The sequence below is a fragment of the Poecilia mexicana genome, unplaced genomic scaffold (assembly GCF_051168715.1).
Source record: "Poecilia mexicana isolate PSO_F unplaced genomic scaffold, ASM5116871v1 scaffold_15, whole genome shotgun sequence".
NCBI lineage: Eukaryota > Metazoa > Chordata > Actinopteri > Cyprinodontiformes > Poeciliidae > Poecilia > Poecilia mexicana.
The window spans coordinates 30,299,290-30,323,566 of record NW_028263384.1 but is presented as its reverse complement, the minus strand read 5'-3'; the positions used below and the strand labels follow the sequence as shown (position 1 = coordinate 30,323,566).

General features: G+C 46.3%; 2 protein-coding genes across 5 annotated transcripts in view; both read right to left on the bottom strand.

Moving 5' to 3' along the window:
* usp54a (ubiquitin specific peptidase 54a) overlaps window positions 1–12,389 on the bottom strand; it is a 29,632-nt gene extending 17,243 nt beyond the window's left edge. Inside the window, exons 1-6 of one of the 4 annotated variants that reach the window (XM_088013346.1) lie at window positions 11,909–12,389; window positions 7,300–7,697; window positions 3,020–3,485; window positions 495–587; window positions 286–420; window positions 92–205 (exon numbers count right to left, since the gene is read on the bottom strand). In XM_088013346.1, coding sequence (XP_087869472.1) covers window positions 92–205; window positions 286–420; window positions 495–587; window positions 3,020–3,169 — 492 coding nt within the window. In that variant the 5' untranslated portion in view covers window positions 3,170–3,485; window positions 7,300–7,697; window positions 11,909–12,389. The remainder of the gene's footprint in view (window positions 1–91; window positions 206–285; window positions 421–494; window positions 588–3,019; window positions 3,486–7,299; window positions 7,698–11,908) is intronic. The other 3 variants (XM_088013343.1, XM_088013344.1, XM_088013345.1) reach the window with 3 other exon arrangements.
* A 1,761-nt stretch (window positions 12,390–14,150) lies between these two features.
* Window positions 14,151–16,624, bottom strand: prorsd1 (prolyl-tRNA synthetase domain containing 1). The gene is made up of 4 exons (XM_014971701.2): window positions 16,467–16,624; window positions 14,893–15,018; window positions 14,716–14,805; window positions 14,151–14,638 (listed from the first exon to the last, which is right to left on the bottom strand). The coding sequence occupies exons 1-4, from the start codon at window positions 16,545–16,547 to the stop codon at window positions 14,426–14,428; spliced, it is 510 nt and encodes a 169-aa protein (XP_014827187.1). The 5' UTR covers window positions 16,548–16,624; the 3' UTR covers window positions 14,151–14,425.
* Window positions 16,625–24,277: the final 7,653 nt, after the last annotated feature.

The window sequence follows — 24,277 nt, the reverse complement described above, 5'->3', positions numbered from 1 at the left end:
AGAGAGAGAGAGAAACAGCAGGTTAGTCTCACCTGCTCTACAGACCAACACACCTCCTGTCCGTCCTGCCGGTTCTGTCGGGCCGCCTCACCTGCTCGAACAGCGTCATGGCGAACTTCTGGTGCGGGATGCAGTGCCTGGCGGTGCAGACGTCCTCCTTGGTCTCGTCTGAGATGTGGAAATGGATCCTCATCAGGATGTTCTCCTGAGAACACACAGAACCAGAGTGAAGCTGCGGTCGGACCGCCCGGTTCCGGCCTGTTTCCGGCCCGGTTCCGGCCTTACGAAGCACTCGGCGGCGTCGTCCATGATGCCCAGCTGGAAGCGCTGCTGGTCCTGGAAGCTCTTGGCCAGCGCGCTGCGCAGCGCGTCGGACGGCAGAACCTTCTCACTGCTGAACTGGAACTGGGCAAAGATGTTCTGGAGGAGAGCAGACAGCAGGTCAGAACCGGGCCAGAACTGGGCCAGGACCGGGCCGAGCTCCTGGTCCTCACCTTCAGCGCGCAGAAGATGCAGGAATCCTCCAGGCACTTATGGGAGGAGAGCTGACGGAAACTCCTACGGAAGATATCCAGGTGCCACAGAACCTGAGGACAGAACCAGAACCAGAACCTGAGGACAGAACCAGAACCAGAACCTGAGGACAGAACCATCACTGTCAAATACATGGAACAGTTCTGGTTCTGGTTGTGGTTCTGGGTCCAAACGGACCAATCAGATTGCAGCAGCCTCCTGTGGGTTTGAGGATGATGATGATGGACCGGTTCTGTAGAACATCATGTTTCTTCAGGTCCGTCTCTCCAGGGAAACGTTTTGCTCTACTGGTTTAACTGGTTCTGATCGCTGCAGTTCCCGCCTCCACCACCAGGTGTCACTGAGGGCTCCGGACCAGAACCGGTACCGTTCTGGTTCTGTCACCTGGATGCAGCCGGCCCGATGATGTTTGGGTTGCCATGGTGACCGGCCGTCTCCCACTAGCACCACAAGCGGCTCGCTGGTGAAACGGGTCGGAACCCGTCCGGATTTAAATGGGCCAGCATTGATCAGAGGGAACCAGAACCAGAGACGGGCTGAGCAGAGACAGAACCTGAACGGACCCGGCAGGAAGTGCTGACTCAGTTCTGTTTGTCCCGCCCCCCTGCTAGGTCCAATATGCTGCCGGGTTCTGGTACTGGACCGTCTGCTCACGGCTCTGCGGGACGCCCGGAGCAGAACCTGGCAGTGGAACCGGTCCAGGACGCTGCAGCGCCGTGGCTCTGGTTCTGATGGTTCGGTTCTGAGGTCCAAATGGCTGCAGGAAAGTTCTGGAAGAACCGAGTGACCGGTTCTGCTCTGTTGGATCACAGAGTTCTGAAAGGCCAGTTCGGTCCGGCCCGATTCATCAGAACCATCACTGCTGTGACAGGTTCTGGGGGTGGCCCGTTTCCCGCTCCGCTGGAACCAATCGGACCTTTCAGATGACTGGACCGGAACCGGCGCTGGGAAAGGTTCTGAGGTTCTACTGCAGCAGGAACACAGCGGTCCAGAACTCTGACCAGAACCGGGTCAGAAAAGAAAACCAAACTCTACAAGTTCAGCAGAAATTAACCGGATCGACAATCAGCTGCAGAAACCCGACCCGATTTAAATATCGTTTAGCGATATTAAAATATTTGACAATTAATAATTAATAATTAATAACACCTCCTCCAATAATAATAAAGCTTTATTATTATTATTATTATTTAAAATATACAAATAACACCAAATAATAAAACATAATGAGGAAGAATAAAAATAACATTAAATATTATATGAACTTAAATATTTTTAATCATTATCTATATTTTCAAATATTAATTAGTAACAAAATAATAAAAAGAAATAAATGATTTTTAAAATAATATTATTAATTAATAAATTCAAATAAAAATATTTTAAACAGCACTAAATAATAATACTAATAATAATAAAGTAAAACAGATCAGATATTCTAGATGAGATTTCTATGTTTTATAATCTGTTCAGGGAATTAACAGGAACGCTGTGTGTGTGTCTCAGTGCGTTTGTTTGTAATACGTTGTGGGGACCAATCGCTCCTTGTGGGGACCGGAGCCTGGTCCCCACAAGGGGAAACCCTGTTTTTGGGTCAGGGGTCAGAGTTAGGGCTAAGGTATGAATTGAGTTTTGGTTGGTTAGGGTTAGGAAAAGGGTAAAGGTCAGGTTTAGGCTGTGGAAATGAATGGAAGTCAATGGAAAGTCCCCACAAAGATAGCAACACAAACATGTGTGTGTGTGTGTGTCTCAGTGTGTGTGTGTGTGTGTGTGTGTGTCTCAGTGTGTGTGTGTGTCTCAGTGTGTGTGTGTGTCTCAGTGTATCTCAGTGTGTGTGTGTGTGTGTGTGTGTGTCTCAGTGTGTGTGTGTGTGTGTGTGTGTGTGTCAGTGTGTTTCTGTGTGTGTGTCTCAGTGTGTGTGTGTGTCTCAGTGTGTGTGTGTGTCTCAGTGTGTGTGTGTGTCTCAGTGTGTGTGTGTGTCTCAGTGTATCTCAGTGTGTGTGTGTGTGTGTGTGCCTCAGTGTGTGTGTGTGTGTGTGTGTGTCTCAGTGTGTGTGTGTGTGTCTCAGTGTATCTCAGTGTGTGTGTGTGTGTGTGTCAGTGTGTTTCTGTGTGTGTGTCTCAGTGTGTGTGTGTGTGTGTGTGTGTGTGTGTGTCAGTGTATCTCAGTGTGTGTGTGTGTGTCTCAGTGTGTGTGTGTGTGTGTGTGTGTGTGTGTGTGTCTCAGTGTGTGTGTGTGTCTCAGTGTATCTCAGTGTGTGTGTGTGTGTGTGTGTCTCAGTTTGTGTGTGTGTGTGTGTCTCAGTGTGTGTGTTTCTGTGTGTGTGTGTGTGTGTGTCTCAGTGTATCTCAGTGTGTGTGTGTGTGTGTGTCTCAGTGTGTGTGTTTCTGTGTGTGTGTGTGTGTGTGTCTCAGTGTATCTCAGTGTGTGTGTGTGTGTGTGTCTCAGTGTGTGTGTCTCAGTGTGTGTGTGTGTGTGTGGTACCTGCAGGGCGCTGTTCAGGAAGCAGCTGTTCTGACCCGGCTCGTTGCTCAGCCCCTTACTGGGAGCGATGGACGCCATGGTGTGCGCCGCCACCACTCCCGGTGTGCCTCCGCCGCCTCCCGATGCAAAGTAGTTCCTCTTCCAGGACATGCTCCTCCCTCTGCTGTGGCCCGGCCCGTATCAACTTCCTGGTTCTCCGGTCCAGGGATCCATCTGCTCCGGACCGGAGGACGCAGGCGAGGAAAACTCCCGGACAAACCCCCAAAAATCAGCTTTTATCAAAGATTTCTCCTGTTGTTTTACCACAAAAACTTCAAAAATAAAAACAATCAGGACATGTAGTTCAGCTCCAGCAGCTCAGGCTTCCAGTGAGGATTCAAGGAATGGTTGTATTTCCCAAATCTGACACTTTGAAAGGCAGGCCAGGGGTCAAAGGTCAGCGGAGGCGTCTGGGGATGGCACAGATCTGCAGGAGAAGAAAGAGCTGATCATCCCGGAATAACAAGATTCCTAAACAAACATTCCCGTTTCTCTCCCTGAAACTGAGAAAATCCCAACGCTACACCAAGCTGACGGGCCGGATCAGAACCTGTAGGCCGGGCCAGGGAGCCAGAACCAGCAGATACAGTCTGATCTGAATCAGAGCCCGGCCCGGTTCTGAACGCTGACGCAGCAGGAACTGAGGCTCCAGCTCCCAGTAATGACAGAGGAAAACCCAGAATTACTGGTTCAGACGGTGCGTCACTGCAGCCGTCTGGTCCAGTTCCACCAACTGGGTCAGAACCTGCTGGGACCAGACTGTGACTCAGAACCACATGGTAGAACCGAAGGGGTTCTGGATGAACCACCCAGGGAGCTGGTTCTGAGATGCTCAGGGAGTCAGAGGATTAAGGAGCGCTTGTTTACTACACCAGCAGCCAGACAGACTCCACCCGGACTGGACCCGGCTGAAACCGCCAGGCGGTTCTGTCTGCCACCAGGCGGTGCCACTGAGGGGCTTCCTGCTGGGAATCAGGGGCGGCAAACCGTCGGATCAGCTGATCAAACTGAGGGATTACAGAGTCTGAGTGGAGCTGGGTTCTGGAGCCCACGGACCCGTCAGGCCCGGTTCTGACAGCAGCTGGAAGTAAAACCTCAGACTGTGGAAGAAACCTCTCAGAATCATCTGTATTCACTAATTATAAACCTTTGACCTTTGACCTGCTTTCACCCTCCAGAATAATCCCAGCAGTCTGGGGAAAGTTAGTTAGATGGAAGAACTTTTTGACCAAATACTGAGGAGACGGACGGAGACTATTATTGTTCAGTGACCCTGTTGGTTTGTTCATGTCTGTTTTCAAAGTTAGCAACAACGCTAACAAAACATAGCTCAGCTGTTAGCGTTTTAGCAGACTGTGTCCACCACCGACAGAATAAAGCATGTCTGATCCTGGAGGCCGGGTCCAGGTCCGGCCCTCAGCATGTCAGCTGCAGCAGCCACCACCGTGCCGCCTCTCTGAACAGCCAGGACGTTTCTCCTCAATCCAACGCTTCCTGGATAATTTGGGTGGATTTAATCCAGACTCATCCTCAGAATAACCAACTTCAGATTAACGAAGGAGGAAACAGAAACCAGCAGATTGACCTGCAGGGCAGTGACCTCTGCAGGTCGGAGGTCGTCCTGCAGGTCGGGGGTCGTCCTGGCGACAGTGCAGCCTATTTGGTGTAAAACTGGTTATGCAACAGAGCAGCAGCCACAACACACACACACACACACACACACACACACACACACACACACACACACACACACACAGCTCTATAATCAGCTCTCATTTAGCCGGCTGGCTTGGCACCTCCAGGCCCACTGGGCTGCCAGAGGCCCGGCAGCAACTGGGAGCTCTGGGAGGACTGGGAGGAGGCCAGCAGGGCCATGGATCAAGGTTCTGGCAGCTGGAGTGGTACCAACTGGACTGGTTCTGTAAGACCCAATCAGCCAGACTCTACTGCTGCAGAACCAGAGATAATCACAGGAAAACACAGAACCCAGTAAGGTTCTACTGGACCCACCAGAACCCAGGGTGTTCCTGACTTCCTTATCCTGATACCCTGATGATTTATGGAGAATCTGATTGGACAGAGACGGACCAATCAGATCAGCCTGACCTGCAGCTTCTGAAAACAGAACTCTATTTTCCAACGGTCAGCGAACGCATCACAGCCGCCACAATCCTCCTCAGCGACGTTGTCAGATCTGAAGTTCTGAAGGTCCAATCGGGTCCGTGTTTAAGCACCAGGCCAGAAATCTGGACAAAGATCCTGAAGGAAGAACCTCTGGTTCTGGTCCGAACAGCCAGAGCTGCTTCAGAACCTCTGGTACCGTATTTTTCTTCACTTTGTAACATTTGTTTAAAAGTTGCTATAAATTAAAGTATCATCATCAGAGTGACCACAGGAACCCGGTTGTGGCCGGTAACTGGGTCCGGTCCATTTAAACCCATGGCAGACGACCGGACCACGGAGCGTCGGTGAAGACGGAGCCGCTGACCCGTTTGACTCGGTCTGCAGGATGATTCTCAGCTCAGTTCCATCAGCAGGCAGCCACCTCCATCAAATGATGCTCATTAGAGGCCTAATGTTCCAACCACCAGGGAGAGACTAAAACATGCAGGATGCCGGGCCTCCAGGACCCACTTTGGCCCTCCAGGACCCACTTTGGTCCTCCAGGACCCACTTTGGCCCTCCAGGACCCACTTTGGTCCTCCAGGACCCACTTTGGTCCTCCAGGACCCACTTTGGTCCTCCAGGACCCACTTTGGGCCTCCAGGACCCACTTTGGGCCTCCAGGACCCACTTTGGGCCCCCTGGCATAAACGAAGCAAACTCTAAAACACAGAAATACAAGAGAAAAATGCTGCAGATACAAACATCGAGTATCAAACACTGTAAACTTTCTCCACAGAACGTAAATCCTCCAGGCCACCAGGGGGAGTCGACCTTCAGTGAAGATGGGCAGACCAGATACCTGCAGGCCACCGTAGTTCTGGAGAACAAGGTTCTGATCGGATCTTTTGTCTGAGCTCCACCTGAACATAACCTGGACGTGTAAACACATCAGAACCAGATCCAAAGTTCTGGTTTCACTTTAATAATCTGGGAGGAGCTGCTCTTCCTCCTCCTCCTCTTCCTCATGGTTCTGCTGCTGACCGGGATGTTTCAGAACCGGTCCAGTCAGAATCTTCTCTCTGCCTCAGGCGTTAGTTTTTACTAATTGACAGGATCCAGAACCGGATCCAGAACCAGGGTTCTGTTCTGGTCTGGACAGCTGGAGTCTCCTCAGTGTTAAAGCACGGCGGTGGCAGCATCATAGCTGGGAGCATCAGAACCAGCTGGTTCTGGTCCAGATCAAGTCCAATGGAGAAGAGCTGAGCAGTCAGTATGTCACCAGCTGAACGGGTCGATCAGAACCAGCTTCGGGCACCAGAGTGAAAACATCCAGAACCTCATTAATGGGCCCAGTAACACCAGAACCCACGGGTCTTAATGCTGGAGCTCTGACCCAATAGAACCAGGCTGGGTCGGATTCACCAGAGCCAATGAACCAGAACTCTCCTGGTCGGAGCAGAACCCGGTCATGGTTCTGGTTTGAGTTGTAATTGATCTGGACCGGGCCTTCTAGAACCTCATCAGAACCGCAGCAGCTTTGGGTTCAGGATGAGTCCAGAACCTTCAGAACCGGTTCTGGACTCCTTCCTCAGCTTTCAGGAAAGTTCTGCTCAGATCAGAACTTTCTGGTGGAACACAACAGAAACTTTGTTCCAGTCGTAGTAGAACCAGAACCGGGTCCAGAACCAGAACCAGGTCGGTGTGGGAACGGCTCCTCCTGCTGTTCCCGGTGGGAATCATCCACAGCCGGGAGTCCAGAACCCACGAACCAACCCGGACGGTTCTCATCAAACCCGAACCATCCGGATCCCTCAGAGCCGAACCCGACTCGGACCCGGGCTGAGCAGAACCGGCCGAACCGCAGCGTGAAGCGGCAGTTTTCCAGCCGGAGTCCGGAGCGGGAAGCATGACATCACTTCCAGCAAACTTCAGGGAACAAAGAGCCCGGAGCGGACCGGAACCGGGCCGGAACCGAGCCCGACCAGCACCGCAGGCCGGGACAAGGCCGAACCGGAGAGGATCGCAGCTCCAGAATCGGAACCGGACTGCGGAGCAGCGGCAGCTCCTTGCCAAAGCATCACAGCGAGCAGGACGCGGTCAGAACCGGAACACCGAGGTTCGGCGGAGCGGCTCACCTGCAGCCGGAGGGGGAGACCTTCACCCGGCCAGGATGCGGGGCAGCCCGGGGCCGGACGGCAGAGTGGACCCGGACAGGACAGACCGGACCGGACCGGAGCGGCGGGTATTGTGCTGAACGGAGGGGGCGGAGTTACTACCTGCAGCACGGGCACGCGCACAGCCCGGCGCGGGCACGGCCGGGAGCGCGCCTGTCTGTGCGCGTGAGGGGGGCAGGTACCCAGCGGACCCGGTTGACCCGGTCCATTTAGGTTCTGGTGGGTCCAGGTGCGATAACCTTCAGGTTTCTGATCGGATGAAACTTTCTGCTTTGTGACGTCATCATTTCCCATCAACATCCCATAATAGAACCTGGATCCGCTTTGTTAAAGTTTGATGTTTTTCTTCTTGTTAAAACCTAAAAACAGAAATAAAAAGTTCAGGAAGAATGAGCCGGTGGTTCTGAAGGCTGCAGAGCTGCGGCCTAGTCAAAGTCCAGAAGTAGAGAAACACGATGGAAACCAGCTGGGATTATTTCCTTATGAGGGAATACATTCAGATAAACGTTTTAAATAAATCAGATCTAAGTTTTTGTTTTTCTGGAATCAGTTTTTGTTGTTTCCAGTAAATTTAAATATTTTTTGATTTATTTCTTTTGTTTTGAATTTTCACTTTAAATTAGATAATTTAAGATATTTTATTAATTTCCAGTTACATTTCTTTACTTTCTGCCTGTTTAATAAATCTGTTTCTACATTTCCTGGATTTTTATTTTCATGTTTATTATTCCTGCAACACAAACATTTGCATAGAGAAAGACGATTACAGGGAAATAAAAATAAATTTAATTTTTAACCAACCAAGGAGCAAAAAATCCCAGTGAAAAAAAATCTAAAAATATGATTTCATTATTTTATTTTATTGTGTTCTATTTATTCTCCTTTAATTATATAAATCTATAACCAAATATAAAAAACACAAATCAAAAGTGGAATTATTGAGTTATTTTCTCCCTCAGCAGCAGGTTGGACCGGGTCGACCCGTCAGAACCATTTGGACCTGGATCGCCGCTGTGAGCTGACCGAGCAGCCAGCGGCTCTGAGTATTGATCAGGTTATTGATCCGGTAGAAGCAGTGAGCATCGATCCGGCAGCTGGGGACCGACGCAGCTCTCTGCTGACTCGTTGGTTCTGATCCTGACCCGTTTACTACAAACAGAACACACTGCGGTTCTGCTGCAGACCCAAAACACAGCAACACAGACGGAGTCAGGAGGAACCGGGCCCCGGGCTGAGCTGGATGAAGAGGCCCCACATCAGATCTCTTTGTTGGGTTTGGTCTCGGTTCTGAAATGAAGAGCTCTGGTTCTGGTTCTGATGCTTTAATCGGTTCAGATTCTCTGTTTGTTTCTTTCTGGTTTTCTTATAAAATATTCAGCATCTGAGCAGAACATTTATTTTGTGAAGCACTGCTAGCCAAAAGGTTAGCTACGCTAACCATAAAGTATTCAGCATTAGCTATGCTAACATTAAGTCACTACACTAACATGGCATTTAGCAGAAGCTAATGCTAAACCACTAAATTAAACCATGTTGAAAAATCAAAACAAATATCTGTAATTTTTTTATGCATTATTTAATTAACGGCTCTGGTTGTTTGCTCATGTAAACGATGTATTCTGTATATTTCTTCCATTTGTTTGTCACATCCTCAAAGTTTCTAGAAAAAAGTGAAAGGAGGCGAGGAGAGGAAATGAAACAGACTTCAAACCTTTCAAAGTAAGAGCATAGACATAAACAACACAGATGTTGAAATTTATTCAACTGAAAGTTTTAAAAAATCTGCTGAGTAAATTTAGAATTTATCATGGAAGCTAAGTGCGCTAAAGTTTCAACAGCATTAGCAAAAATGCTAAAATTAGCTCCAGCATTAGCGCAGTCAGTGAGACGTTTACTCTGAGCTGCTCCTCTGGTTCTGATCATAAAACAAACAGGAACTTTTAGTCACTGTAGAACAACCAGGACCCGTCTCATCTGGTTCTGCAGCATTCGGGTCATCAGAACCCTCCAGAACCCTCCAGAACCAGCTGTAGGGCCGGCAGAGAGTTGGGATGTCTGCTGCTGCAGCAGCTCTGGGTTTGGGTGGAGATCTCATCTGAACCGCAGCTCAGAACCTCAAACATTCCTCCTCCGCCTGGCTTCTATTAAACCGGGCCCAACCGGGTCCAACCGGCTCAGACGGGCTCAGGCTTTTAAACAGCTGGGTTCTGCTCATAAAGAACCGAGACCTTTAGACTGTTCTGGGTTAAGCAGCAGCTGAAGGTTCTGGTTCTGAGTTTATAAAGATCTACAGCTTTCAGGTCCAGAGTCACATTAAAACACTAAATCAGAACAGGTTCTGATGGGGTTCTGATGGGGTTCTGATGATCTGTTCAGGTTAAAACCTTCTGACCAGCTCAGAACCAGAACCAGAGTCGGGTCAGAACTGTCCTGCTTCCTGTTTCCTGCTGTGGAAAACAACCCGCCTGTTTTCAGCTCCTGCTGGGTCGGTCCGCTGAGCCGGGTCAGAACCACTCTGGACCTTATGTCTGCAAGCAGAACCGGGCCTGAGTGGTTCCAGTTCCTGCTCTGGGTCAGCAGAACAAACAGAACCAGTCCAGATGGAGGCCGACGTTCTGATGCAGGTTTTTATTCGTCTAATGGGAATAAACGGCCACACAGAGGTCAAAGGTCACTGATGTTTTCCTCCAACAAAATCTGATTTGTCATATCAGATTTTTAAGGGTTTTAAGTTAATATTTTATCATTTTAAAGTGTCTTAATACACAGAACCATGTTAGAATAATGTTTATTATTTTTGGTTCTGGAGACATTTGTGGGTGGGGCTTAATTTATAATCATTTGAAAAGAAAAAACTTGAAAACTGAATAAAAGCTTGTTGATGTTTCTAATTATTACATTCATTTGTTCTCTGTTGATTTATTTCTAATCAAATTTTCCATTTTTTTGTGATTCCACTGAAATTCAAAAATTATCTGCATTTTTTCTAATGCATAATTAGAAAAAAATAATATTCAGAGTTTATTGGAAATTTTCCTAAAGATGGAAAACTCAACCAGAAACAGCTGGTTGAGTTTCAATGATGATCAGAGGAGGAGAACCATGACGAGTTGAACCAGCTGAACATTAAACATCCTGTCAGGTGACACACACACACACACACACACACACCTGTGAGTGTGTGTGTGTCTGTCCTGCATAACATCACCTCTGTTATCCCATATCACATCCCAGCTGTTTACTCTAGCAGTCATATGATGATGACACACACACACACACACACACACACACACACACACACACACACACACAGAGCCGTAACAGTTTGTTCTCAGCTCCAACTCGCTACAGCTCATTCTCACAGCCGGCCCTAGGCATACATAGACTAGTGGCCCTATCAGGAGTTTGAACCAGAGATCTTAAAGGTTTATTTTTATTTAAATTACATTTCCTTCAGCAAAGATCAATGAAAATATTTTAATAGTTTAAAGATTTAAAGGAACAGTAGTGTATGTTTTTCTGCCACTCTAACTGCTGCTGGGTAGTCAGAAGGAGCTGAGTGGGGGAGGAGCTGTGCCTCGAAGGCGGGGCTACGTCCTCCCAGGCGTTTAGCACGGCTGAATGGTTGCCATGGAGACTGGAAGATTCCTCATGAAGGAGTCAAAGCAGCTCCAGAACACAATGTTATCAACATGTTTGTGTTAGTTTTGGATTCTTCTGTGAACCTCATTCAGTCTTTATTTGTTGTGTTGTTGCCTGTTGCTCAATAAAGTTTATTGAAAAAAAGAGGGAGGAAATGGAACTGCAGCTTAAACAGACTTCAAAATAAGAGCATGAATATAAACGTGTAGCTACTTGAAGGATTCTTATCAGTTAATAACCAGAACGGATGTCAGCTGGATGTTTACAAAACAACAAAATAAATCATCGCTTTAGAAATTTATCCAGAAAATTAATTTAGAGCTATCCAAATTAAAAGTTAGCAAGACGCTAAGCAAAAATATTTCTTCATCTATTAGCAGGAAAGCTAACAGACGATGAGCCTCCACTCATCAGCACTGCTCTGGTTTTATTAGCTAACAGGTGTTAGCCTTTTGTTTTGGTTTAAATATTTTATAAAAGTTATTATCTGATGATGTCATCAGCATGAAGCGACTCTGAGGCAAAAACTGCAGTTAAAATTACAAGAACATTTTTAATGCTGGAAATATTAAAAACAACAACCTGACTTTTTAAATATTGCAGCCTGAAGTTAATGTGGTTAAACTGGACTAAATCTGTTTCCTGATTAATGAAAGCAGAACCAGTTTATCAATCCGAGATAAAACTTTATTTATCTTAAATGTTCTGCAGGAAGGAAACATTTACTGAGCTAATCCGGTTCTGGAAGATTTAATCATAAAATCATTTTAAACTGGAGATTATCTCAGATTTAAAAACTTTACTGTTAAAATTTGATCTAAATGTTTATGAACTGAATCAAACATCAGTTAAAACCTCTGATGGAGTTTTTTAAAGCCTCTATTTGCCCCATTTGGCTCTGATCGATGCCGCCAGAGAGAAACTTCACCTGAGTCTCCATCTGATCCGGACCTCCAGAATGGCAGGACGTTCCTTTAACGGCCCGAGACCGGCTCACCTTCACGCGGCCTGCTGCTCCTCCTGCTGGGCCTCCTTCCTCCTCCTCCTCCTCCTCTTCCTCCCTGCAGGAGACTCAGCCAGGAATGACATCATCCTGCCAGCAGCACACCTGTTTCCTCCTCCTGCCGCCGGCCACTTCCTGGATTCCTTAAAGGGCCAGCAGCAGCGCTAGGACAACAGGTGGCAGGGCAGAACCGGACCAGAACCGAACCAGAACCGGACCAGAACAAAAACAAACCCTTACAATGAAAAATGCACATGTGGTTCACACATATTTTCACATGTGAAAACACATCAGAACCGGAGCGTGTGAAAAAACCCTGGGAACCTGCAGGCCACCGTCATTCAGCTGCTAATTTGATCCAACAATGCAACAATACACAGCCTCATTAGCCATGCAGACACACACACACACACACACACACACCCTGACACACACACACCCTGACACAAACACACACTGACATACACAGACACACACACACACACACACTGACATACACAGACACACACACACACTGACATACACAGCCTCATTAGCCATGCAGACACACACACACACTGACATACACAGCCTCATTAGCCATGCAGACACACACACACACACACACACACACACACACACACACACACCCTGACACACACACACCCTGACACAAACACACACTGACATACACAGACACACACACACACACACACACTGACATACACAGCCTCATTAGCCATGCAGACACACACACACACACACACACACACACTCGTCGCTCCTTGTTGCTCTGATTTATGCCAAACGTTTCTGAAGTTTAGAATATAAATTATTGTCATTTTTACAGATTTTGAACATTTCTGTTTCTAGAGGTTCTGTTGGACCGGGTTCATCAGAACCAACAAAAACTAAACAATTTGATGAGTTTTCTCTGTTTGGACTAAAACAGGAAAATAGAGATTGTTTATTTTCTGTAGGAAATCATTTGATAAATGAGAATAATGAAAAGTTTGTCAGTGATATAGACTAAAAATTGATTTATTTCTCTTGATTGATTTTCTGCTTCAAGTTAATAAAACCAGAACCTTTTAATAGATGAGTTTAAAACCGGTTAAAAGTTTTTGCTTTAATCTAAATGGGCCTCATCAGAACCAGGTTCTGATTTATTCAGCATGAATAAAATCCGCAGCATCATTCTGTCTTATCTTATAACCCAGTTTACGGTCCACTAAAGCTTCATTAAATCAGGTTTTTGTTTCCCGTCTGGTTTTTTCCAGAACAGCGCCCCTGGTGGCGGCGTGTTGGATCGGTTCTGCTGGTTCTGGTTCAGTCATGTTTGGACCGTTCTTCTCTGTGGTTCTGGATGCTGAGCAGCTAGAAGGATTTTCACTCTTTACATTCAGACTGTTATGATGCATAACCATGGCAACGGGGTTTTGTTTTTAGCACCCAGAGCTGCTGATTAGCATCTCAAAAGCCCCAATAGTGGTTGACCTTTGACCCCAGAGGAAATGATGCAGCGAGAGGAGGAGGAAGTTCATCTTATCCCCTACTCCAACATCCTTCTAACCAGACGGTCAGTGAGATTTAGAGAGGAGAAGCAAAAGCAAAGGAGGTGGATTAGCAGAACAGCAATATTTAAGTTTCCTTTGGTATAAATAGTTTGTTTTATTGAATTAATTTTGTTTTTCCTCTTTCTCTTTATTTACTATAATTTGTTTCCATTTCTGTCAGAACTTCATGATAAATAAGTTTCTTCACTCTTTGGGGTTTTACTGGTTTCTGTTCAGTTTGAACTGATTTTAATGATCAGATTAAATTAAATTGCTGCTTGTTTTATAAACATGTTTGACTCGAAAGTTGGAGAAATACTGAGATTCAGATTAATAACAGGATCAGCATTCAGCCCGTTTCCTCTGACGTGCTGCAGTACCTCACTGACACCAGCAGGGGGAGCTGTAGTTCGCGGCGCTGGTTGAATCAGCAGCAGAAACTCTGGGTTTATCTCCACCAGAGATCTACAGGATGACTTTCTGAACATTTATGACATTTTTTCATCTTTCTGGATGTTCTAGTAGAACCTGGACCGGGATCTGGTCCCGCAGCTCGGTTCTGGACACGATGGAGGAATCTTCCATCAGGCATTTTGCTTCACTTTGGGTTTTAATCAGGTTCTGCGGACGGATCGTCTTTGTGGACGGGTTTTAATAAAAACTGGACGTTTATCTGTGAGCTTGTTGACAACCAGAGACAGAATGAGGCCGAAGACAGAACCAGAACCAGAACCTCGAGGTCCAAGTCGGGTTTCTGGACTTCAGGCTTAAGTTCTTAGAACCAAACTAAAACCATCACGAGTTGTGTTACAAAGTTCTGCTTCCTCCAACTCCCAACCTGAAGCTCAGGACAGAAAGACAGAAAGACCACTCCAGAACAGGGTCCACAACCAGAACCGGGTGGTTGCTAGTCGAAGCTCTCCAGGACGGGCTCGTGACCCGTCTCCCTGAGGAAGCGCAGCAGGTCCTGCGGCCGCAGCCCCATAGTGGCGCTGTTGGTCATTGGGTGGAAGTAGACCAGCTGATGGCCGCCGTCCAGCAGGTCCCGGTCCAGAACCAGCCGCACGCTCCGGTCCGAGTCGAACAGCAGCGCCAGCGCCGAGGCGCAGCCCTGACCCACCTGGCGGGAGAGGAAGACGTTATCCAACATGGAGTCCGCTCCGACCCACCAGAACCGCCATCAGAACCCGGACCTACCTTGAGTTTCTCCATCATGGCGGCCTCGTCGGCGAAGCGCAGGTTGCCGCTGCCGACGCCGAGCTTCTTGGCCAGATCGTTCAGGTTCACCTGCAGACGGACAGACAGAGAGGTCAGACTGGGCCAATCAGAGGCCGGCTGGGCCAATCAGAGGCCGGGAGGCGGAGCCAGCCTCACCTGGCGGTCGTGGCGAGCCGACACCAGCCACAGGCCTTTCTTCTTCTTGTCCTTCAGGAACAGGTTCTTGGTGACGGCGCCGCTCACGTCCTGCAGGTGAGGCATCATCTCCTCCACTGTGAACACCTGCAGCGACGAAGAGGAGGACGACGAAGAGTTACCTGGAGGAAGAGTCACTTTACCTGTTCTTGGAGTGAAACTCCTGATCCAGGTTTTCCTTCTGACCCTTTAACAACTTCACGACTTTCAGGATGGGAGGAAACCTGAACTAGAGGCGATCAAACCTCCAGCTTCATTAAATCAACCCCAAAATTACATCAGAAACAAAAATGAATATGAGCTGCTGTTCATAAACTTATTCAGAAATTATCAGCAATAATCTGAGTTATTCAGCCTCTTATAAGACCGGCTAAATTCTCTCATTTCATTTTCCAAAGTCATGTTTTTATCAAGTCATTAATTCATTTAGAAATGTCACAACTTCAAACTAAATGTTTAATAAACAAGCTAAATTAAATATTTAGCTTCGAATTAAATATTAGTTAGCATAAATGAATTAAATATTTAGTTTGGTAATTAAATGTTTTGCTTTCAACTAAATATTACTTAGCTTTGACAAACTGAATATACCAAACTACAAAGACATTTATTTAGCAAATACCATAATATAACATTCAGCCAAATATTAGTTATCATCAAACTAAATAATTACCTTGCTAAATACATATTTACCTTGAAATTGTGACATTTATGAATGAATTAACATCATAGTAAAATTAACACCAGTTTTCCCTCCTATGGAGGCCGAATATCTCAAATTAATGCTGTTGTTATAAACGGAACCAGGTCCAGTTCGCAGAGCTGATCCTGCAGCTTCAACACATGCGGGTCGGTACCGGGCCTCTGCAGCGCTGGATGACCTGCTGGACCCAGCTGCGTGTTGGACTCTAGGAAATCAAGAAGCACGATAATGGGGTGTGTTATGATGTGGCGCCCTCTGCTGGCCCAGATGGATCAGCGCTACTAAAACGAGTCAGTCATGAAAACTGAAAGTTTCTGAAAAGTTCAGAAAAATAATTTATTTTATTATATTTAGCACATAAAACCTGGTCATTTAGCAGCGATTCAGCAGAAATCACAATGAAGTTAATAAATCTGACATTAAAAAAATGATTCCGTTCGAAAACCTGCAGATTATTGGATTAAAAACGTTTTGCAGCAGAATGCATCCCAGAATAACCTCCCAGCACATGACTGAAGGTGATCCAGATCTGATGAAAGGTTCGGCTGATGAACCGAACCCAGTGGGTCACTCTGTATGTGTTCATGTGGAGAAGCAGAAACTTCATCTGAACTGGAACTGAAGCACAGGAAGGTCCGTGATGCTGAAAGGTGGCGCCGAATTACAGAGCGAGTCAGAGGGCATCGAAATATGAAATTATTATTACCGTCAACTGTTCAAAACGTTCAAATAAGGAGGATTTAGTTTAAAAGACAGAAACGGGACTGGGATTCAACAGGTTCCATCAGCAGGTTCCATCTACAGCCTGAACAGAACCGGTTCCGGTTCTTACCGGAGGATGCTCCACGCAGCTGGTCTGGATGTCCAGCTTCCGCAGGAAGTCCTGCAGCTCGGCCCGCAGGTCTTCACTCATTCTGAGTTCTTGTTCCGATCAATGAGGACCGACTGGATCGGACCCAGAGGTCTCTTCTTCTTCCTCTGTAGCTCTGAAACGCTGCACCGCTGCCCCCTGCCGGCGGCTGCAGGTAACACATGGAGCCTCCGCCTGACTGGAGTTATGAAACGGAACCACTAAGCCTGAACTCTGACCCAGTTCGGCTCCTGAAGCCATCAGTCTGATGAACATTATGAAACTGCAGAGATTCAGGTCATGTTCTACAAACTCACCTTGACCAGAACCAGAAACCCAACAGAACCGGGACAAGGAACAGACAAGATCCAAACTGGACCCAGGAGGAACCAGAACCAGAACCTCCGGAGCAGAGAGAGGAACGGGCAGGCGCCTCGGTCCGGACTCCAGGAAAAGAGAAAAATCTTTTATTGTCCCAAAATGGGGAAAATTCTCCGCAACAGCAGCAAAGAGACAAAAAGCAAACAGAGAATAAAACCAGTAAAAAAGAATCAAATAAAAACATGAGGGGGGGATTTCTTACATTTCTCAAAAATGATAAAAAATCCAAAATGTTTTTAATAAACCTGCATCTGAACTGACCACCTGCAGCTGCTCTCTCATCAACATTTAAACTATTAATTATTATTTTCCCAGTCCCTCCAGAAGCTTCTCTCCCAGTAAAACCAGTATTAATGGAACCACAGAGTTTAGATTTTATTTAAAGTTCTGATATTTAACGTCCAACTTTATGATTTCTGGGTTTATTTATCTAGAAATCTGCCGCATTAATAAGATTGGATTAATTAGATTAAGACTGATCATTTCGGACATCATTTTTTTCAGATTTTATTTATGATTTTAAACCAAAACAAACATTTTTATTGAAAAGTAAACTCGTTCCTCGGTGGAGGAACATCTGGATCCTCTGGATGTTTTCACAGATGTTCGTCGTCGTGGCGTCCTGACCCACAGAACTACAGCTGATCTGCCACCAGCAGGAGGGACGGGTTCTGATCGGTTCTGATCCAACATCGGGAACACAGCTGGCTGCTTCGAGCTCCACCAAACAGAACCAGAACCTGCAGAAACGGACCAGAACCTTCAGGGGAACCCCAGAGGGTTTTCTGCTGCGTTCAGGTAAAACCAGATCTTTAGGTTTGCTGTGGCGGCGCCGGGGCGAAACACGACCCACACGGAGGCCTCAGGCGGCGGCCGCAGGTTCGATTCCCGGCCTGGCCGCATGTCTCCCCCCGCTGCCACTACCCTGCTTGCTGTCGGACTACTTCCACCAGAGCTAACAACACTGTAAAAATAGATAATTATTTTCTCCTTTAGTTCTGATTAATTTTTCCTCCTTTATGTTGAGATTCATTTTGATCTCCTGAATGTTTTATTCTCACATTTTAACACTTTTTCCTCTGTATTTATCACATTAGTTTTTCTCTCCAGATTAAATTTATGATTCGATGAATTGCTGATAAAATTGAAAAACTATTAGATTTAAAAAATAAATTCCTTGCAGCGCGGTGAGAGCACATTGGACATCACCTTGATGCTGATGATGTGCTGGCGGTAAACATCCATACCCTCCCTCATTGAGACATCAAGAAATTCAGTGACATTTCAGGTTATAAAATCAATTTCAACTAATCAGAGGTTATGCCTTTAGGCATCTTGAAACAAAACCCCAGACTGCCTCCCCTTTCCCCTTTCAGTGGCCCCTAGAGGGTTTTGTGTATTTAGGGATCCAGATGTATAAAAGTAATTTCACCCCCTGTCTGAGCGTGTTCGATTGGACCTGGAGATATGGAGGACTTTACCACTGTCTTGGCTCGGCCTGTTGCCCTTTGGTTCACCTTTCTCACCTGTTGTCCAGGTTAGAGCGCGGAGGGGCGGGGCCAGATGAGAAAGGGGGCGGGGCTCCAGAGAGAGAGAGAGAGAGAGAGAGAGAGAGAGAGAGAGAGAGAGAGCGAGAGCAGTGGATAGCAGTCCTCCTCCTCTTCCTCCTCCGCCGCTGCCGCTGCTGGCCTCCCGCCGATCCAGCTCCCCCTGCGGACCCCACGCGCTCCGGACACTCTGGCGCTGTCCACGGTTCCCGCGTGGAGCGAGCCAGGCTCGGCTCAGCGGATCCAGGATCTGCACCTCCACGGAGTGGCCGGACCCACGGTGAGCAAGTTCACTGGGATCAGAGGAGAGGAGAGAGGAGGGGAGATGATGGAAGAGGATTATATCAGGTTTAGATCATGTTTAGATCATGTTTAGATCAGGTTTAGATCAGGTTTAGATCAGGTTTAGATCAGGTTTAGATCAGGTTTAGATCATGTTTAGATCAGGTTTAGATCAGGTTTAGATCATGCCAGGCTGCAGGTTTTGATCAGATGAAATGATTTGATTCATTCTGACATCAGAGATCAGGAACTGAAGATCAGATTGAATTTATTTAAATGAGGAAATCTTCCTTTAATATCCTGATGATTATTGAAGGCAGGAGATCAGGAGGTTCAGATGTTTAGTTTCATCTTCTTTCTTTATTTTTTTCAAGTTTATTTTTGTTTTAAATTGAGACTAAAGATATAACAGAATAAAAACATAGTTAGCAATGGTACATCTTCTTTCTAATCACCTGGATTAGAACTTTAATCTACTGAACTGGACCAGTAGAACTGGACCTGCTCATTGAGTTGATTCACCTATATTCAGAGTTTTTGGTTCTCAGGTTCTCTGTCTCTGTGGGTTTCCTCCTCTTGTTGCTCAGTGGGTCCAGTTTGGGTTCACCTTGTTGCTCCAGAACCTCCAGAACCTGCAGAACTCCGGGTTCAGGCTGTCCTCTGCAACCACTGCTCTCTTATTGACATTTGTTCTCAGAACATCAGTCGATGCGTTGCTGAAGCTCAGGGATTGCTGCTGCACAGCTTCCTGCCAACTTTCCACTGCCTGGCTGCTGGTTCTGGTTCTGTTCTGATTATTTGGACCATCAGGTCTGAATGTGAACTTTATCAATAATTCTGTTTAAAAGGATAAACATTCAGCCTGTCTTTAGGTCACGACTTGTAACAGAATATCGGTGCTGATTCAGGTCCTGAATTTCCTGATGAGGGCTAAATGGGCAGCTGCCCAGGGTGGTGTTAGACAGGGGCGTCTGAGAAATAGAAAGTAAAACATATCTTATATCGGTTGTTTCTGAATGTTTTGCTAGTATTTGTATACATGTGCAGCAGTGGAGTGGGTCCTGCTGAGTACCTGGACGTTAGGGTGATTGCCTCAGGGCGGCAGGAAGAGGGGCGCCATATCTGCAGCCTCCACTGATTGTGACAGAAAAGATTTAACTGTAGACACGTCACCACGGTGACCCCTGACTTGCAGTACAACATGGTTCTTCTTGCTTAGTTATATTCCATATAAATGATGTAACTAGTTCTCACCGCTAGCTAAAAAGTTAGCTGTGGAAAGTTAAAAGGAAAGTTGTATTTCCTTTTAATTCATGTAAAGCACTTTGAATTGTCTTGTTGCTGAAAATGTGCTATATGAATAAAATTACCTTACCTTACCTGTGCTAATGCTAATGCGCTAATCACAAACATTACAGTGGCATTAAAGTGCTACAACAACATGGCATGGAGTGGAAGTTAATGCTAATGCGCTAAATTTAACCATGTTGATACCCACCAAGTGTCACAAGAGAGGAAATGGAACTGCTGCGTAAACACATTTCAAAATAAGAGCATCAATATAAACCTCTAACTACTTGAAGAGTAATTAAACACAGATGTCAGACTTTATTCAACTGAAAACTTTCTAATCAACTGAGTAAATTAGCACTTTAGAAATTATGCTGAAAAATTAACTTAGAGGAAGCTAAGTATGCTAAATGTGTATAAAGTTATAAAAACACTAAGCGAAAAATTAGCTCCACTATTAGCAAATTAACTGTTAGCACCATTAGCGAACATTAAATTGTTCAGGTTGGAGCAGATATTTATGAGAGCCATCAGTAAACATCCGGTCCAACATGACCAGAACTGAACCGGTTCTGACTAAGAGAGGTTCTTAGTTTGACAATCCTCAGGCAGAACAGAGCAATTTATCTGGACCAGAACTCTGTAGAGTTTTTGAATAAATAAAATGGAATCAATTAATTCTCTGCTGGCATCTGGAAAACAACCTGTTTCAAAAATCTCAAAACTGTTGAGTCACAATTTGTTACCTAGCAACCCCGAGCCAAGTCCAGCTCCTCACCTGGCAACCAGGTGGAGCTCCGCCCACCTCCTTCCTGACGCTAAGCTATCGTCGCAATGACGGCCGGAGAAGGAAAATGTTGTTTTATCGGCTGTAATACAGTTTCCAGTTATTTTCTCCCAGTTACGGAGAATAGAGTCGCGTCGCTTCATTTCAAGCAGAGACATTTGCTTGCAATTTGCGATGTTGCCAAAGAAAGTTGTAGTTTAGCAGCTGATTTCAGGAAGGATGAAAAGTATCAACGTGGCAGGATTTACCGGGATACTGGGACTGAAGCTTCTGTCCTTCACTAATCTGCGGATGATGTAAGTTTATAATGTTGAGTGGTTTTGTTGTTCATTTGTTGAACATTATTTGTCAGTTAGCATAAGCTAACGCTGAATGCTAGCCTGTGCTAGTCCCATTTCTGACGTCACGTTACTCACAAATAACTACTGTCGAGTTAAACTGTTTGTTTGTGAAAACATGTCGGACACCTTGACATTACCGACACTTTTTTTTAAAATTATTTTTTATTGTTTTACATATTGAGAGAAGTGCTTCTCCTCTAACCTCGTAAATTTATTTTGAAAACCGGTTTTTTTCTGAATTATTGTGCTAAATGTAATGAACATGTTTTGTTTAGGCCATTTAGACCTTAAAGCCTGGACTTCCTGCTTCACTTCAGGCATCGTTTCTAAAATGGCCGCCTGTAATAATTTGCTGATATTTGATGCAGCTCCAGTTGTTCACATCAGAGCTGCTTTAATCATCCGGTGCTCGGGTTCTGGTTCTGCCCACATTCCTTCATGGCTGCAGCTTATTTCAGGGTCGCTGTGTGAGCAGCAGTGAGGCGTGAAGGGTCTGGGCTTTTCTTTTATTCCTCACCAGTTAAACCAGTTGAACCAGTTAAACGTTCTGAACTGGACTTTATCTGTAATAAAACAGCCTGATTGAGGCTGACCTTCCAGCGTTGTGCCAGTAGGAGGCGCCATTGCGGCTGCTGACCCAGAGAAATGAAGCAGGCGGTTCCGACCCGTTGGACCTGCCGGTCCTCCATCTATGGAGCTGTTTGAGCTCCTCCGCGTCGCTCACATTCCTGCAGCCTGAGCGGCGCGTTAACCCACCGGGTCGGCTGCTGCACCGGACCGGGAGGTCTCCGTGGAAACAGGAAGATTAGTCACGGTTTACTGCAGAACCTTCTGATCAGCCGCCGAGGTCCTAGTTAAAGCAAACATGTTGATTTTCATTTTACAATCCAGATCTGAAAAGTGTGGAGTGCATCTGCTTCCAGTCTGGGTCCAGAACTCTGTAGAACCTCCTCCAGTACAGAGAGGTGTGTTCTGATTGGCCAGCAGTTTGTTGCCATGTTTTACAGAAAGGTGGATATTTTCCTTCAACTGGTCGACTTCCTGTATCTGGGTTTTATCTCCGTTTGTCCGACTTGGTGAGGAATTCTGAACATTTTTATGATTCTTACCTAAATAACTCCAAAGATGGATGAAAACTCATCATCTGCAGACAGGTGGCGATCTCTGTGGAAACAAAATGGAGGATGCAGAAAGATGGTGGAGAAAACACTTCAGTGTTTCTGTTTGTTGTTCAGACCGGAGTAGATCATGAGGATCCTCTGCTCACCGATCGAAGCAGGAATCGTTTTAAATCAAATTTTCTCCCCAAAGATCTGATTCAAATGTCAGAAGGTAAAATGTTCCCTCAGCAGCGAGGAAGTAGAAGCTGCTAATGTGTGCTAGCACTAGCTAACCTGTTCAACTGACAGATGTTGTATTCTAGTGCTTGGCGCCCCTTTCTGATAGCGCCCTGGGCAGCTGCCCATGAAGCCCATTTCAGAACCTATTCAGATGTGTAAAATGTTTCCCATGTGGCTGTTCCGGTGAGCAGAACCTCCAGAACCAGCCGGTGCAGAGGGGTTCTGCCTCAGAGGTAATGATGCAACAATCAGACGAGTCAGGAGGAATTCAGCTCCAAGGTCTGCAGCGATGATTCACCTCCAGAGCGGCCGCTTCACTCAGCCGCTTCGTCCAATCCTGACTCCAGTCCGAAGAAAACATCTGGAAAATGTTGAAGAACATTTAAAAACATCGGAAAACGTCTGAAACTGTCGGAAAACGTTGCGCTCCCTGCTGGTCGAGCTCCTCTGTCTCTCTAGCATTCTGGCTGCTGTGTCGCTCTGCGTCTTGCTAACCTTTGACCTTCTGTCCAGCAGTCAGGACAGATTAGGAAACCTCTGGGCAAAGACAGGAGAGGGCCCGACCCGCTGAGACGGGAACATCCAGATCAGAACCGGGTCAGAGCGGGATGTTTGACCCAAACAGAACCAAACAATCTGATTATTGAAAATAATTTCATTTATTATTTATTACTTTAAAACTGTAAGTATTTGAAATGAAAACCGACTCTAATCCTAATCTGACCTCTCAGATTAGACCAGATTTAAATCCAAATTTAAAACAAAACAAACATTAAAAACTCTTCTTAGTTTTGGATCAGCAGAAGTTTTCACGCCTCCACAGAAAACCTGACGACTTTATTTGATCAGTTCAAGTTTAGTTTTGAAATTCCAGAATAACCAGTTATTCACCTGATGTGACGTCAAAAGGATGGACTGAACCTGACAGCTGGTCCTGAGACGGGACAGGAGGAAGATTATGGTGAGGAAGACGATGCTGTCGCCATGTCGAGCCTCGCCACTGGTTGCTAGGATACCAAGGTTACAGGCTCTGCCTTGATTTATTGGACGTTTACTGCGATGCATTCAGGGAATGCGTGTAAATCTGATGTCTGACTGACTGGAGGACCGACTGCAGCACCTGAGAGGCCGAGGATGAGGAGGACATCTTCATCAGTTGATCAGCTAATCAATGTTTTTCTTAATTGTTTTGACGAGCAGAGACGTATGTAAACTTCTGACCCGGCGGATCGGCTGATGAAAGATGGCGCGGTTGGTTAACGAGGCCGGGTCTGGTGGGGCAGACATGAGCAGCAGAGTGCAGAGCTGATCAATCTGATGATCAGATCTGATCCATCAGTAATTAACTCCAACTGCTGAAGGTCAATCAGCTCCTGATGAGGTCAGCAGACATCAGAGGGAAACAGACGGAGATCAGAACCATCTGCAAATCAGAAGGAAAAATTAATCTCACAGCAGATTCCTCAGAGTAACGATCAGATCTGTTGATCAGGAAGTTTACCAACTGAAAAAAACTAAACTTCGACTGACAGCCTGAAGGTTTCAGCTAGATGAAGCTAGCTTTGATGCTGTTTCTCCTCCAGGTGGCGATGTAGCCTCAGCTAGCTGTAACGCTGTGTTTCTCCTCCAGGTGGCGATGTAGCCTCAGCTAGCTGTAACGCCGTGTTTCTCCTCCAGGTGGCGATGTAGCCTCAGCTAGCTGTAACGCTGTGTTTCTCCTCCAGGTGGCGATGTAGCCTCAGCTAGCTGTAACGCTGTGTTTCTCCTCCAGGTGGCGATGTAGCCTCAGCTAGCTGTAACGCTGTGTTTCTCCTCCAGGTGGCGA

What these genes read in the sequence shown, in the direction of transcription:
- prorsd1 (XM_014971701.2), bottom strand. Translation starts at nt 16,547, where the DNA reads ATGAGTGAAGACCTGCGGGCCGAGCTGCAGGACTTCCTGCGGAAGCTG. An exon ending in GCTGCGTGGAGCATCCTCCG is followed by an intron (nt 15,019 to 16,466) that starts GTAAGAACCGGA and finishes TCGTCGCTGCAG; the next exon opens with GTGTTCACAGTGGAGGAGAT. An exon ending in CCATGATGGAGAAACTCAAG is followed by an intron (nt 14,639 to 14,715) that starts GTAGGTCCGGGT and finishes CTCTCCCGCCAG; the next exon opens with GTGGGTCAGGGCTGCGCCTC.